Source organism: Lutra lutra, chromosome 5, assembly GCF_902655055.1.
Source record: "Lutra lutra chromosome 5, mLutLut1.2, whole genome shotgun sequence".
Classification (NCBI taxonomy): Eukaryota; Metazoa; Chordata; class Mammalia; order Carnivora; family Mustelidae; genus Lutra; species Lutra lutra.
In genome coordinates, this window is record NC_062282.1 from 48,974,944 (window position 1) to 48,992,165 (window position 17,222).

The window sequence follows — 17,222 nt, forward strand, 5'->3', positions numbered from 1 at the left end:
AACGGTGGCCCTGACATGGAAAGAGGAAGTATCGGTACTCGCCACCCTTCCCAGGCAGCACGCGTCAGCAGAAAGGTACTGCTGGTGGACCTAGGAGTGCCATTGCTGTGTCACAAGGTCACTCTGTGTTCTAAAATTTGAGGAACTGCTACAGTTTCCCAAAGTACCGCATTGTTTTACTTTTCCTACTGGCCACATCTGAGGGTCTTATTTCACAGCCTCACCAACACTGGAAGGGAGCAATTACATCCTAGCGTGAGTGACCTTGCAGGATGAGTGAAATCAGGTCATACGGTGAGAGAAGGAAGAGAGTTTATTTCAGAGATAACTGTATACAAAACATTGAAGCTTTTCGCTTTAAGCGTTCGCATGTTAACTATTTGAAACATTTTGAAGGAGTTCTTTCTAAAATATAAGCAGGTTTTTTGCTATTTATATTCCTTTTCCTCCGTTCCCACTTTTAAAATCCTGGTATCTTGGACATAGTGATGGCTTTCTTGATGTCTTGGGTTCTCTGGCCATTACTCGTGAAAAAAGATTTTTACTTGAGAGAGAGAGAGGGAAAAACACAAGCAGGAAAAGGGGCAGAGGGAGAAGTAGGCTTCCTGCTCGCTCTCTGCTGAGCACAGAGCCTGACCCGGGGCTTGATCCCAGAATCCAGAGATCATGACCTGAGCCAAAGGGAGATGCTTAACCAGCTAAGCCACCCAGGTGCACCTACTCATCGACTAAATCTTTATGTAGCTACAAATGTGTGCTTGAAACTGTGCTGAGAGCTGGGTGTCAGACACAGCTCCTGCCCTCAAGAAATTTGTCATTTAAGGCAGGAGAGAAGATGTAGTAATAGGTATAATAAAGCATTATGGATGCCACAGAGGTAGGGACACACTGGGTTTTAAGGAGGGCCAAAGGGGAAAGTGAATTTGGGTAGTGGGTAAGAGAGTCAGAAAGGCTCCTGAAGGGGTTAACCATTCCCTTCGGTCTCCCCGAGCCCTAGGGTCATCCTGGCAGTATATGAAGTGTTTGGTGGGTTCTGTTGTGTGCTGTGATATTCAGCAATATCACAGCTAGGATTTAAGCTATTGGAATATGTAGAGTTCTGCTTCTGTACTTTGTGTCCCCAACTCCCATGCTTGTAGTTTCCTCTCCATGCACCATGGTGAGGCTTGCTGCTATCAGCGTTGGGGCTGCGCCTAACTTACGGCTTTATTTTATGGACCGGGCGATGCATTAAAAGAAGTGCCAAGGGGCGCCTGGGTGGCTCAGTGGGTTAAAGCCTCTGCCTTCTGCTGGGGTCATGATCCCAGGGTCCTGGGATTGAGCCCCGCATCGGGCTGTCTGCTCTGCAGGGAGCCTGCTTCCTCTTCTCTTGTGATCTCTGTCTGTCTGTCAAATAAATAAATAAAATCTTAAAAAAAAAAAAAAAAAAAGAAGTGCCAAGTGGCTGCAGTGAGCTTTGGAGCCACAAGGTTTGACCATGGAGTCAGTGGAAGGTTCTTGTAAAATTCTTCACTTCCAGGGGCACCTGGGTGGCTCAGTGGGTTAAGCCTCTGCCTTCGGCTCAGGTCATGATCCCAGAGTCCTGGGATCGAGCCCCGCATCGGGCTCTCCGCTCAGCGGGGAGCCTGCTTCCTCCTCTCTCTTTGCCTGCCTCTCTGCCTGTTTGTGATCTCTCTCTGTCGAATAAATAAATAAAATCTTAAAAAAAAAAAATTCTTCACTTCCAGACTATACAGGAAAAGCCACATGCTCCATTCTGGTAGGGTCTTTAGAAGTCCTGTAAGATGCACACGGGTGACTCTGAGCCTGCCTGGGTCCTGCACCTGTGAAGGAGCTGCCTCTGACATGTGGAAGGGTCTCGGCTGCAGAGGACATACTGACCTGTGGTCCCACGTCCTGTCACTGCAAACCTGGGTCCCTGCACAGTCTCCAACATGCCCAGTGTGTACACATGATACACTCCAGGTTCCTTCTTTGGATTTTTCCTGCTCAGTCAAATGCTGTGCAAGAATACATTTTTTTTTAGGGGGACAGTGTAAGCCTCCTTTTATTTTCTATGTATTTATTTATTTACATATTTAATTATACAATATTTCTATACATAAATACATATTTATCAGTTTTAACTATGTATTTAATTGCTTTCTAGCTGGAGAGACTTACAGGCAGGGAAAATATTTCCTGACCTCTTGATGTTTGTAGGACCCAAAGGTGACAGTTACTTAATCTTTCTAGGTTGGCAGAGTCTTGTCCTTCTTGAGGAGGGAAAAAGCAGCCCACCTGGAGGGGAAAAAAAGAAGTAAAGTCCTTGGTACCTTTTTTAAAGGTACAAAAGTAGGTGTGGCCTAGAAGAAAGGGCATTGAACTGGGAGTCAAGATATCCGCTTTCTGCCCTTAGCTCAGCCACCAGCTGGCCACGTGACTTTGAAAGAACGTTTTTCACTTCTCAGTAACTCTGTGCCCTCCTTAGAAAAACAGCAAAAATAACACCTGTCCTCTCGAAACTGCAGGGTGATTGCGACTGAGGAAATCAATATGAAAGACCTATAGAGTTGAGATGTTAGAGCTGAGATAATAGTAGTCCCCTCCTTTTTTTTTTTTTAAATAGAATTGTGGCAATGTTTGATTCATCCATTCATCACGTTAAAAAGAGGCCACCCGCCTGCTAACATTTCCCAAGGGCTTACTTTGTGCCTGCTATTGGGCAGCATTCCACATTCTATAATGTTATATAATCCCCAGAATAAATCATCGAGGGCAGGGACCATTATTAATTATTGCCCTTTTAAAGGTAAGGAAACCAAGACTCGAGAGGTTAAGTAATACACTTACGGTTATGTAGCTAGTATGTGGCAGATGACAGATTTGAACCCATGCTATACTTAGCCTGCTATTCCACTTTAGTAAAAAGATCTTGTTATTTTTCCTTTTCCTTCCAGAAAGTCAAATAGGAAATGACAATGCAGATCTTTTTTGCTTCTAGATCTTTTGCTGGGTTTAGGGTGTGGTTAGTCAGCACCTGTGTTCCCCAAGCCAGGTTCTCCTGGCACCCTCCTGGCACCCACCGGACTCCATCAGCCATGTCAGCCAGGCTGCCCCTAAAGCCCTTCTCCGAAGCAGATTGCCTTGGAGCCCAGTGCTGTGAGTCCTCGGTGAAACCAGGCCACTGCGTTTGAGCTCGTTAGAGAGATGCTGAATTTAAATCGGCTGTGAATGCCCCATCCTGAGAGGCCACAGCTGTGCCTGGTAAAGTGACACTCCCAGAACACGGTTCGTTTTTAAATATTTTTATGAATTTCTCTTCCAAAGTGGCAAAATGGCCACGTGTTCATTGACTGGATATGAAGACTTACTCTCCTTTGGAAGATTGCACAATAGGCAGGACACTTGAGCCAGAAAGCAAGTCCTTATTTTCAGCTGTATTGCTTAAAATTTCCAGAATGTCTTTTTTTTCTTTCTGATTGATTTGGAGTTGGCAATGACTTACAGCCCTTGAGTTAAAAATTTGTCTGATTTTCTTCTCCCTGAGACAGTGAATGATCTACAAACAAACACAGGAATCCATTAGAGAAGCATTTACAAGGAGAAAAGAAAGGTTGCATTAACAGAAATAAAGACTCCTAATTTACTGGCTGTAGGCTGTTCACTTATTGATTCTCTTCGAGGGAAGTGCAGGGGTGTTATTGTGTTAAAGGGAAAACCTTAGGATTATTCTGGTAGATGAGTTATTTTGAAGTGTGTGAAGTCCAGAAGAAACCCAGGGTGTAGGAGGAAGGTGAAGGGAAAGATCATGGCAAGTGGGAGTCAGGGAAGGTGAAGGAAGGGGAGATCGGTTTGAGCTGGTGGTGTATACACCGAGCCTGAGGATTTCATGAACATTTTGAAACATGTGGCATTGAATAAAAAGATACAATAAATCCCCGTGTAAGCATCACACAGCATTAACAGTTACTAGCTCACAGCCAATGTTGTTTCCTCTGTTACTCACTTTTTCCCTCTCTAGTATTATTTGGAAGCAAACCCCTGTATCATTTTATGCATATTTTAGTAGATGTTTCTAAAAGATGCAAACTCTTTTAAAATATAACCTTGATATTATTTTCACATCCAAAAAATAATAGCACTGTTTCCTTAATTTTATCTAGAACCCAGTCACTCTTAAATGTTGCAGTTTCCTCATATACGATTTTCTTCTGATGGCTTGTTTCAAAGACAAGGGGACACACTATGGCAGTCTGTTAGTCCCCTATCGGCGATGGCTTCCCCTGCATCTCTTGTTTTCACCCCCATGGAATTTATGTGACACTGAGTCATTCGTCCTGCACAGTTTCCCATAGATTATGTTTTACTGATTACATCACTGTGATGTATTCTAACGTGTTCTTCTGTCCTGTTCATTTACTATCAATGGGTGTCAAGGGCTTGATTGGGTTCCAGTGTTTGGCTTTGGGTCCAGCATTCTTTGTAAGGCGACGGTGTGCTTTTCCATCAGGAGGCACATGATGTCTGATTGTCTTTCACTTAGGGATATTAGCAGTGGATGATGATCTGTGCCTATATCCATTTGAGGAATTAGAAATATAGGGATTTTTTTTTATTTTTTAAAGATTTTATTTATTTGACAGAGAGAGCACACAAACAGGCGGAGCGGCAGAAGGAGAAATAGGCCCTCTGCTGAACAGGGAGCCCAATGTGGGGCTCAATCCTAGGACCTGGGGATTATGACCTGAGCTGAGGGCAGATGCTTAACTGATTGAGCCACCCAGGGATATTTTATTGTCAATATTTCTGGGGAAAAAAAAGAACTTCTCTGTCTGTAGAGATGAACATTCCCCTTGGTTACCCAGTGGTCAGTGTGTATAGGAAAGGCACGTTAAATGTTTGCTGCTTTGCTTTTTTGTGCCTACTTTCAACATAAAGGTGGTTCACTGGCATCCTCCAGCAGTATAACAAAGTAATAAAAAAAAAACCAACGTTTTAGTAAGTGTCCTTATGATTTCATGGATTTAAACATATTTTATATTGCTTCCATTGTACTGAGTTATACTAACTGATGCTCACAGTGCCCCTTCGTTGGCCAGTGGAAGCTGCCTCCAGTTGGCTCCTGGGTCCCTTGGACACACCGCAGGAGTCCTAGATAGAGAGCTGCTGCTTTGCTTTCTGCTCTGACAACTTGTTCTAAGCCTTTCTTATACATTTTCTGTCCCAGACCTGGACTGAGCTATTTCTCCAATATATTGGTTCTTTTAGCAGGAAATAGTATTTGCAGACCAAAGCCAGGCAGTAAAAGTGCTCATTGCTCATGGGTTGGTCATTGTGTCCTTGTCTTTTCAGTGCACAGAGCTAGGAGATAAACACACATACACAAACATACAAACATACATATGTATGGTATATTTAAAGTCAAAACATGTGATGACTTCCTACTGTTACCCCAAATTCATATTCAGGGCTATCTAGTTGACTTGGTTTTGTATGTCCTTTCTCTCATCAAAAATACCAATTCTCAGCACCACCAGGAATGATAGAGCATTCCACAATCGCTAATTTGTCTTACCTTACAGTGCATTCAAACTTTCTTACTGCAATAGTTAACCAATTTTTTATGAAAAAAAAAAAAGCTCGAGATATTTTATTGCAACTCTTCATCATTCTTAGGCTATCTTCTGCCAGAAATTTCTGAGTTTTAAAATCACTTGGAATAGGTTCTTTCTGTGTAGTTATGCCAAAAACTAATACACATATACCTTAATTTGTTTTATCTTACTTTTGGGGGGTAGTGGTTGCTTTTTTTTTTTTTTTTTTGAGAGTTTATGTATTTATTTGACCAAAAGATAGCACAAGTAGGGGAACAGCAGGCAGAGGGAGGGGGAGAAGTAGACTCTCCATCAAGCAGAGCACTGGATGTGGGGCTGATTCCAGGACCCTGCCATCATGACCTGAGGCAAAGGCAGCCACTTAACTGACAGAGCCACACAGAGTGGTTGCTTTTTAAATTTAAAAATATATTATAATTATGTAAAATATATGGTTTCAAAGTCAAATCTACAAAACAGGTTATTTTCAAAGAAATCGTGCCTCTATCCCTACCCATTTAACCATATTCCTGTTTATCCTTCTTCCCCAGGGATGGCCAGGTTTTAAAATTAGATGGTTTATCCTTCCATTGTTTGTTTTTTAATGTGTGTGTGTGCATGTATACATCACTCCTTTCTTAGATAAACGACAGTGTATTGTACACAACATATCCTGGAGATCACCCCAGACTTGGTGTGTACAGATGGATTCCTCATTCCTATTTACTGCTGCCTAGTATCTCACTGTGCGGCGGCACATGGTCTATTCAGACAATCTTCCGTTGAGGCATATTTGCATTTTGCACACTTTTGCTACTGCAGGTAGTGCCCCAGTGAATAGCCTGGCGCAAATGTCTTTTCGCATTTTTATCAATGTGTTTTTTGCGATAGTTCCCTAGAAGTGATTACTGGTCAAACAGTGAAATGCTTATACGAGTTTGTCAGATATTGCCAGATTTCCTTCCTTGTGATGTTTCACATCCTTACTAAGGTCCTAGGGATGGAGCCCAAGCCTTTTATTATTAAAAAGCCATGCCTGTGCGGGGTGCCTGGGTGACTCAGCAGGTTAAGCATCTGGCTCTTGATTTTGGCTTAGGTCATGATGCTGGGGTCATAAGATTGAGCCCCACATCAGGCTCTGTGCTCTGTGTGGAGTCTGCTTGATATTCTCTCTCTCCATCTCACTCTGTCCCTCCCACCATCAATAAATGAATAAATAAATCTTAAAAAAAAAAAAAAAAAGCTGGGCCTGTAGTACTTTGGCATAAGCACCAACAATTGAAAAGACTTAGCACAGGGCCCCTGGGTGGCTCAGTCGGTTAAGTGTCTGCCTTCTGCTCAGGTCATGATCCTGGGGTCCTGGGATCTAATCCCACATTGGGCTTCCCTGTCAGCAGAAAGCCTACTTCTCCCTTTCCCTCTGCCTGCCACTTCCCCCTGCTTCTGCTCTCTCTGTCTCTGTCAAATAAAAAAGTAAATTTTTTTTTTTTTTTTTAAAGAGAAGACCTAGCATGGAGATGGACCTCGTGTTAGTACACACAGACTTGCAATGTGAATCTCAGCACTTGGAAGGAAACCCCAAATCTGAAGCTGGAGACATCTAGATTCCAGCCCCAGCCCCACACTTTTCAGCACTTGATCCTGTGAAATTACTTCAGTTCTGAGCTTCTGTTGGCTCTTCTGTAAAATGGGAATAATCATAGCACCTACCTTTATAGGGTCCATGCAAGATTAAAATAGGGGAGTGCTTGGCAGAGCATAAAGGGTAAAGATATGTTGGTTTTATTACTACTACTACTACTATTATTATTTGAATTAATGAAGAAAGTTCTTAGGGCTTTGGTGCTTGTAGATCATTATGCTCTATAAAATTATTAGTCCCTCCTATAAAATGAACATAATACTAATGTAAGAAGGGAGACAATTTTTTGTGTGTTGGCTGGCAAATGGTTTTGCTGTAGAACTGGATACCACACTTAGAACTCAGGGGAGAGAACAGGAAGAAGCATAGGTATGGAGAGGACCTAAAACCACCCCCATGAGGCTGAGTGCCTGCAGAGAACAGAGGGGAATTCACTTCGGGCTCCTCAAGCCCTCCTTGGCTATGGCCTTTGCCGTTGTCCCAGGCATGATGGGGAGGTGTGCTAGAAGGCTCAGTGACAGATGCAGCAACACTAGCTGCTCGGCCCTGACCTGCCCTCCCAGCCATGGGCCGGATGGAGATACTGGTTTGGGGCAGCATGCCCTGGGGTACACTCTGCAGCCCCTATACCCAGCTGTCATGTCCGTGACCCTTCTCTGCCCTCGTATTGGACACCACATTTCCTGACAAGCAATCAAGACACATTTTCTGACACTTCAGAACTCTAGCCTGCAAGCCCATCTCATACTTGCCTGAGATTGGGGAAGGGAGGGGTGCTCAGACCATCAGCACAGTGGGCTTTCTGTTGGTTTCCTTATCCAAGTGTGCTAAAGGGGCAGCTCTCTGTTACTATTAATCTCATGAAACTCAGTTTTTAGACTTTCGTTCACCTAGTCTGTTCTTTGTTTTGTTCTTTGCTTCATTTATTTCAGCTTTTGTAATGATCAGTGCCTGCACTCTCATTTCTTTGGGTTGATTTCCTATTTTAGATTTTTTTTTTTAAGATTTTATTTATTTATTTGACAGACAGAGATCACAAGTAGGCAGAGAGGCAGGCAGAGAGAGAGAGGAGGAAGCAGGCTCCCTGCAGAGCAGAGAGCCCGATGTGGATCCCAGGACTCTGGGATCATGACCTGAGCCGAAGGCAGAGGCTTTAACCCACTGAGACACCCAGGCGCCACTTTTTTTTAGATTTTTGAGTGAGAATTAGTTCATTTAGTTTTACTTTCTTATTTTCTGCTAAATGCGTTTAAGACGTTTATTTATGTTCTCTTTCAGTCCTAAATGGTTTATGATTTCTATTTGAATTCCTCTTTAACAATGAATGGCCTTGAGGTATTTTTTACAGATCTTCATAGGTAGGGGTGTTTTTTGGGCTGCGATCTGCATTTTTTATTTCTAATCGTACTCATGGTAATCAGTGAATGTGACTTCTAGGATGTCATGTTTGGGGGAACTCCTGAGAACCTATTCTACGGCCTAAATCATGATCTTTTTTTATCAGCGTCTAACAGAGGCTTTGAAAAAAATGAGTATTCTGTTTGCTAGGGGCTGAGTTCTTAAAATAGTAGTAGCTCGGCCTGGGTAAGTAAGCACGTCTTCAGATCCCCTTCAGCCTCACTGCCCAATTCAGCTCTCGTCAAAGCCACCGCACTCCGTCAGGGTCCAAGACACAAAAATATCCATTTAGGACTGATTTGTTTGGTGTGCCTCACAAAACCCCTCCAGGCCAAGGAAGATCATGGCACTTCCATTTTTGCAAATAAGGTTAATCATCCTAGAGTCTGAATTCTTTTAGTTCTGGCTTACTTGGCCTGTAAAACGTAGGCTCTGGTTTCAAGTGGAGAATCGTGGCTTCTCCCGCACAGGTGTTGGTGCTGTGCAGTGATTCAGGTGTGGACCAGTCGTGTATCTTCAGAAGTAGCCGAAGCTGGGGACGGCCACGTCCTGTGTCCAGTGGCAGGCCCATCTGAGGCCGCTGGGCCTTCGTCATGGTGCTTGTCTGGGCGTCCCATGACTGCGCCGAGCCTTCCCTCTTCATCCCTTCTGTGGCCAAAATATCACCCACTGTGTTGATCACAGGGGGTTGCGGGGTGGCCTCATCCAGACAATAGATGTTCCAAAAGAAAAAAACAGCACAGGATTTTTTTTTTTTTAAAGATTTTATTTATTTGTCAGAGAGAGAGAGAGGAGAGCGAGCGAGCACAGGCAGACAGAATGGCAGGCAGAGGCAGAGGGAGAAGCAGGCTCCCCGCCAAGCAAGGAGCCCGATGTGGGACTCGATCCCAGGACGCTGGGATCATGACCTGAGCCGAAGGCAGCTGCTTAACCAACTGAGCCACCCAGGCGTCCCAACAGCACAGGATTTTGTAAACTGCAAAGAGATCGTCAACTATCAAGCATCAGTTGCAAACACTTTGTGAAGAAGGAGCGAGTGGAAGTGGTCTCAGTGCGTGTAAACCCTCTTTCTTCTCTGGAAGGAGCGCCCCCAGGGGGAGGCTGAGAGACCCTTGGAGGCCCCTGACGTCCCTCTCCGTCGGCGCAGAACGGGGCAACCGCAGCCATGACCACCCACGTGACCCTGGAGGATGCCCTGTCCAACGTGGACCTGCTGGAGGAGCTGCCCCTCCCCGACCAGCAGCCATGCATTGAGCCGCCGCCGTCCTCCATCATGTACCAGGTCTGCTTGCCCTGAAGGCCCCGGGGAGGGGGTCTGGCTGCCTCTGAAAGGTGAAAGGTCCCAAGCTGATGGAGTCTCTCGTGCCCTGCCGGAGCTGAGGATGAGGAATAGATTAGCTCATAAACGTACACCAGGGCTGTTCTCCTCCCCAGGGAAGGCTTGTTGATCTGCTCTGACCCCAAATACCTTCCCGGCGGTTCCTGCTGCGGCACCAACCAAGGATTTGGCAGCTCTCATCTCATGAATTAAATATTACAATTTAGAAACCCCTGGAGCCTGCCTGGGTAATTACTTTTCCATCATGTATGTGAGAAGAGCTTTCAGCTCCCCATAGCAGCTAATGGCTCAGGGAAGCAAGTCACCATTGTTTGCCTTTGCCTGAGCTTGTGACAGACCATGATCAGATTGCTCAAAACCATGACTGATCCCCCCTCACCTTAGGGCAAGCTGGGAAGGGCATCGGTGTAGCTAGAGTCAGCCTCGCAAACAGCCCCTCATCTGGGCGTGCTGGGTGAGTATGCCACGTGAGAAAAGAAGAAGTTATACAAATTTTTAGCTGTATTTGACCTCTTGTAGGTTCTGGGGCTGCTAACTGAGACTAAATATGAATGCATAATATATTTGTAATTTCGTTCAGTAGTTAGATTTTATTAAGCACAAACTTGGCTGAAGGGTCAAGTCACAAACTTGGCTTATTCACATTTTCTAACCCAGGTTGAATTTTTGATTACATAAGTATCTTTTTTATTACAAGCAATACAGAAAAGTATAACGAATAAAAATCACCCTGTAGCTGTGACTACACACACACACACACACACACACACGCCCCTTTTTACCATATATATGATATAAATATATATCATACATAGATATAGATATTTTTATCCAAAAAGGAAACCATACTATATATATTGGTCTATGATTTGGCTTTTTTAACTTAAAATTTATTATGGGTATTTTTCCATGACAATACTGCAATGCCACCATTTTATTTTTAACCACGACTATTAAGTGGTACTTTTAAGTCCATCGTATGGATATACTATGACTTATTTAGCCTTTTGCTGTTAATGGATATTTGGACGGTTTCCAGTTTTTTCTGTCGCAAAAAAATGCCGCAGTTATCGTCCTTGTACGTAAGCATCTGCAGCCTCAGGTGAGTGTTTCTGCAACTGGATGAACGCGATGCCCCTCTTAACGTTCAGCAGCTAGTTAGGTTTCTGAAGTTTACCCATTTACTTCCAAGTCTCAGGCAACCTGGGGGAGCAGGTGCGGGCCCCGTCTCGCAGGCGCCTGCCCAGTGTGAGTGAGTCAGAGTGGGATTTTCCGGGGGGAAGATCAGAGGACAATGTGGAGATAGGTTTCCACAGAGACCTGTGGCGTTGGTTGGCAAAGGTTTGGACTCATTTTTGGACACCCAGCCACCTTGGACGTGTTTTTCAACGAATGTTTCTGTCCTCTAATTCCTACAGGCTAATTTTGACACAAACTTCGAGGACAGGAATGCATTTGTCACAGGCATTGCAAGGTACATTGAGCAGGCTACGGTCCATTCCAGCATGGTAAGTCACCGCGATCCTGCCAGAACAGGAGGGAGGGGCAGGTGCTCGGCTCTCCCGGGAGCTGCCTGTCTCAGTCAGACCCCTCTCCATAAGCCCGTTCTCATGCCCTGCCCCACCCTCTCCCCGGCCTGAGGTATGCTGTTCCTGTCTTCCAGCTTTGCAAGCCCTACTCACCTGTAGGGCCCCACCTGACCCTACTCTTCACGTTGCTGAAGTTCTGGAGCAGTGTAGGCTAACATATGATCAGATCCTGCCTTGTCTTATACTCTACAGCTTACTTACTGGCTGGGTGGACATTTCTCTCTTGACCAAAGCAGAAGATTTCTCAGAATGAAGAGATGATGGTTGTAGAATAATATGTTATTTTCCCAAGGAAGTTGGTGGTCCGAGTTATTCACAGGGGGGGCGATGGTCGGATAGTTCTGTACCTGACCCATCTGTGAGGAAGCCCCCTCTTCCCTCTTGGGCTGTCATTGATGTTATTCTCCTGCAGCCCTGGAATTTGAGGCATTCCAGAATCCTCCTTCAGAGGCTTCATCTGCAGCTCACTGGACCTTTCTCACTGTACCAGTTATATGTTAAAGCCTGGACTTACTGTCCCTGACCCCATCCAGTTAATAAATACTGTGTACCTGGTTCCTGCAGAGACTGTGCTAGATGTTGGAAGGGGATGTCCAAGGACAAGTAGGGGCCAGTCTTGATTCTCAGTGAGGCAAGTGGGAAATAGATAAGTTTTCCCTTTATTGAACACTTTCTGTGCAGAGAGTTTATTTATTTTAAATTTTTTTTAAATTCTGGTGTAGTTAGCATACACAGTTATATTAGTGTCAGGTGTACAATATAGTGATTCAGCACTTCTGTACATGACTTAGGGGTCATCATAGTATCCTGTCCATCCCATTCCACCCAGCCCCCACCCACCTCCTCTCTGGTAACCATCAGTTTGTTCTCTGTATTTAAGAGTGGTTTTTGGTTTGTCTCTTTTTTTTTCTCTTTGTTTGCTTATTTTATTTCTTAAATTCCACATAGTGAAATTATATGGTATTTGTCTTTCTTGGACTGACTTACTTTGCTTAGCATTTTAGTCTCTAGATCTCTCTAGGTCCATCCACGTTGTTGCAAATGGCCAGATTTCATTCTTTTTTGTGGCTGAATATTCCATTGTATATCTCTACCACATCTTCTTTATCCATTCATCTATCAGTGGACACATAGGTGGCATCCATCTTTTGGCCATTATAAATAATGCTGCAATAAACAGGTGCATATATCCTTTCAAATTAACGTTCTTGTACTATTTTTAATTGGGGGGAACTTCCAAATGGACTTCCATCGTGGCTGTACCAGTTTGCATTCCCACCAACAGAGTGCGACAGGACTCCTTTTTCTCTACATCCTCGCCACACTTGATGTTCTTTTGCTTTTGATTTTAGCCATTTTGACAGATGTGAGGTGATATCTCATTATGGTTTTGATTTGCACTTCCCTGATGATTAGTCTTTTCGAACACATTTTCATGTGTCTGTTGGCCTGTCTGTATGTCTTCTTTGGAGAGATGTCTGTTTGTAAGTTCTGTTTTGGATATTATAACTGCACTGTTTGAGTCAGTTCTCACCTCTACCCTGTGAGACAGGTTTTATCACAATACCCATTTCACAGACAGGGAAAACCAGAGTCCAGAAAATTTAAGTAAATTACTCAAGGTCCCACCACTGACAAGTGATGTTGCCAAATGCAGGTCTGTCTGACTACAAAACCCGTGCTCTGGATTACTCTACAGGCAGATAGAAATGCACAAAGTCAAAGGTAAATGACATGACAAAAGTTTAAAGCTCTGTGTTTTTGAAGGGTCCTTGAGAGGGTCAGAAAAAACTTGATGAAAGAAGGGGCTTTTGAATAGGGCCTAATATACTCTATGTATAGACTCACACACACATTTTAACCATATGTAAGATGACTTAAAATGTATAAGATATTCTCATACATGATATCATTGGAGCCTTATATCAGCCCTGTGACTTGCAAAGGGATCATTACATCCATTTTAGAGATGAAAAACTGAGACCTGGAGAAGTGAACAAGCAAGTTGCTCATGATCCCACAACTAGTAAATCACTGGGTGGAACCTGGGATCCAGGCTTTTGATTCCGAGTCCTGATCTCTTTCCACTCATCTCTGCTGTTCCACATAGTTGGAATTCATCTGTCAGAGATGAGGTGGGGAAAACATCCTAGGTGGTGGAAACAGCAGGAGGAAAGACACAGACAGAGATTCTCAGAGACTCCCGGGATTCGGGTGTCTCTGTGCATGCACACATATGATGTCCCTTTCTGTGCCCAAATTCCCTTTCCTGAGCCACACACTGGAATTGCCTTGAGAGCATTAAAAAATACTGGGGCCTTGGCTCCTCCCCCAGGAATAAGGGTTTGGCTCTGCTGGGGCATGGCCTGGGCATCAGGAGTGAACTGGTGATTGGGGCCAACTCTACCTGAGAAAACTGGTGACATTTTCAAGGTAAAAGGTGAGCCCAGGCAGAGCCAGGATCAGGACTTAAGTCTTCCTGAGGCCCCACTTAGGGCTCTTTCTGCCACACCGTCCTGATCCCTGTCCTCCAGGCATCTGATGGATGGGCACTGAAACACCCACAGGGAAGAGTCTGCACCGTTCTCGTTTGCCGCCCTGTTCACGGCACGCAGCATAGAGCCTGGGACCCCGACCACTTAGTAAAGCATTCACTGAGTGAAAGTCAGACTCCTCCCCCTGCTGGTGGGCTGTGTGATGCTAACACGTAGACACACATTCCCGAGGTTATTGTCACTTCCCATTTTTGACCTCTGTTCTGAAGCAGGAGCAGCAGGATACCCACAGGCTTGATCTTGGTGCTCTCTGGTCCCAAGGACAACATGTTATTGATTTTAAAAGGGGTCCAAATTAAGAATTGAAAGTATGGCTCCTCATCGACATTTGCTATGGAAAACAAAATTATAAGAAGTAATAAATTCCAAATTAAATCTGATCTTGTGCTAAGGAGATATTATGAAGTAGATGTGATACGTGGAATAAAAAAATTAGGCTCATTTTTAAAAAAAATTTTTAATAAAAAAATTAGGTTCATTTTTCTATCAGCACAGACATTTACAAGAGAGATGGTCTGGCGATGCCATTTTTATTGCTTTTTTGTCAACTTCATACAGCATCAAATTCACCATTTAAAGGGTATAATTCAGTGTTTTTTAGTGTATTTACAATGTCATACAAACATCACTGCCTTTTTATTTCTGTCACCACAAAAAGAAACCCCAAGCCCATTAGCAGTCACTCCTAAGTCCTGTCTCTTCCCATCCCCCAATCTACTTTCTGTTTCTGTGGATCTGTCTGTGCTGAGCAGTTCCTCTGAATGAATGATGAGCCAGGTGGCCTTTGGGGCCTGGCAGAAGGTTCTCCGCGTTGATCCACGCCGTGGCCCATATCAGCACTTCCCTCCCACCTACAGACCAGCACTGCTGCTTTCTGTGGCTGTGCCACCCTGTGTTTATCCACGAAGCAGTCAGTGGCCATTTGGCTAGTTCCCACCTCTTGGTGTGAGGAGAGCGCTTCTGTGAACAAGGGTGCACATTTCTGTGTGGACGTGTGTTTTCATTTGTCTTGGACGTATGTACCTAGCAGTGGAATTGCTGGGTCACGTGGTGACTCCGTGTTGTATTCTTTGAGAAAGTGCCGGACTCCTCTTTTTTTCCTAGTAATACTCTTACTTCCCTTTATGGACCACCTGAAGTGGGGTGTGTGTGTGTGTGTGTGTGTGTGTGTGTGTGTGATTTAATTTTCATGAAATCCTTGGAGGTTGTCCTTGTCGTTATCATTAAACAGATACTAAATGGAGAATTTTAGGTTAACTGACTTCTTGATGATCAAAGGACTAAGAAGTGATGAAGCTGGGATTCGAGCCCAGCTATGTAGAACCTGGGTTTAGGGCTCTTAGCACTTGCCGAGGTGAGGTGAGTCGTCACTCTATTTTTCGGATTCGTTTTCCATGCTCTTACCGGTTTTGCCATCTGCTGGGAATTATTTTAAAAAATGGAGCTTAATCATTTTCCTGCTTCTGGATTAGTAGCATGGGCTCTTATAAAAGGGCAACCTCGTACTCTGTCATATGACAGAGTGTGTCCAGCCCCATGGAGAGCTCACTCGTTAGCTTCATGCCTCTTGTACCAAAGTATTTTTCAGTACACAGCAGTGTACTTCCATATTTATTACTCTTTGTTTTTTTAACCTACCGCTGTACGTACTGTTTTGCTACTTGCTTATTTTCTTGCTCACAGTATACCCAAGACAAGGCAGACTTTTGATCTGCCGCCTTTTTTCTAAGGTGTTTGTCCATCTTTGAAAAATGCGGCCAGTTGGTAGCTCCCTGGGGTGTCTGAGGAGGCTCCCTGAAGCCGGGGCTTCTTAAACCTAAGGGTGGACCTGGGAAGATGAGTCACCTGGGAGCTGTATTGGAATACAGATTCTGATTCCATAGGCCCAGGGTGGGGCCGAGAGTCTGCACGTCTCCTCCACTTCCCAGGTCTCCGAGATGCTGCTAGTCCCCCGGCCACTGTGAGGCGTTGAGGCTCTGGGGGGCCCTGAAGGAGACTTCTGCCACCAGCATAATTTCTCCCTGCTGAGGGCGTGTTTTGCTTTCCAGAATGAAATGCTGGAGGAAGGGCACGAGTATGCGGTCATGCTTTACACCTGGCGCAGCTGTTCCCGGGCCATCCCGCAGGTGAGCCTGTCCTTGCTCGGTGGCTCTCCGGGGCCCTCCGCTTCGGCCCCAGCCAGAGAGCGGAGCTTTCCCAGCTGGCGGGGAGTGAGGCAGGGCCTGGTAGTCAAAGGAGCTTGCTCAAGACATGTGGAGAGCTTCCCATAGCACTGATGACAACTTAAAAAATATTTGTTCAATTTATTTCAAGATCAGTATGGACTACCTGTGCGACACCCAAACCATGGCCCAAAGGTATAAAGTAAAAAGCAAGATATCCTCATCTCCTCACCCCCACCACCCAAACTCACCTCCCACCAGAGCGAAATCACTGTGGATACTTTGCTGCATATTCCTCTGGACCTTTTTCCTTGAAATCACGACTGTTCCTACAAATGTTATTGTAAATTATCATTGACTTATATTTGTAAATGTATATTGTTTATACTTATATTATTCTGCCATTTGCTTTTTTCCACTTAATTCCTTTTTAGTAACTTTTTTGTGTTGACTCATGCAGATACTCTATTTACCATAATTATCAACATCATATAGTTCATGGGTCCCATTATAACAAAATGAACAAACCACAGGTGTGCAAAGTAAACAGAAGCTACTCCTCTCTCTTCCTCCTACCCTTAATCCCCAGAGGTAACTACTTATTAACAGTTTGCTTTGAACTCTTTCAGATTTTCTATGCCGCTATTATATATGGACACACAAACACACACAGTTTTGTTTTGTGTTTTGGTTAACAAAAATGCAGTTCAATTACCCTTCACGTCCTGCTGGTTTTTCCACCTGTCAGGTTATGGTAGCAATCTCTCCATGTCACTCCTAGCTTCCCTATGTTTCTTCTAGCAGCTTTATGATGATGTCATATGACTATATCATACTTTATCCATTTAATCATTGACTGGTGGGTATTTAACCTTCGTGCTACCATTTTAAGAATTCCTAAGCAACGGTGTGAAGAATGTCCTCATTCTTATCCTTCACTCACTGTTCAGTTTCACCTGAC

The 17,222-nt window shown here is 44.3% G+C and overlaps 1 protein-coding gene across 3 annotated transcripts in view; it reads left to right on the forward strand.

The window, feature by feature from the left end:
* The window catches only part of CYFIP2 (cytoplasmic FMR1 interacting protein 2), a 124,914-nt gene that overhangs the window by 11,799 nt on the left and 95,893 nt on the right, over window positions 1-17,222 (forward strand). For 2 of the 3 annotated variants that reach the window (XM_047729268.1, XM_047729269.1), the window contains exons 2-4: window positions 9,699-9,898; window positions 11,374-11,463; window positions 16,148-16,225. In XM_047729268.1, coding sequence (XP_047585224.1) covers window positions 9,782-9,898; window positions 11,374-11,463; window positions 16,148-16,225 — 285 coding nt within the window. In that variant the 5' untranslated portion in view covers window positions 9,699-9,781. The remainder of the gene's footprint in view (window positions 1-9,698; window positions 9,899-11,373; window positions 11,464-16,147; window positions 16,226-17,222) is intronic. The other variant, XM_047729270.1, reaches the window with a different exon arrangement.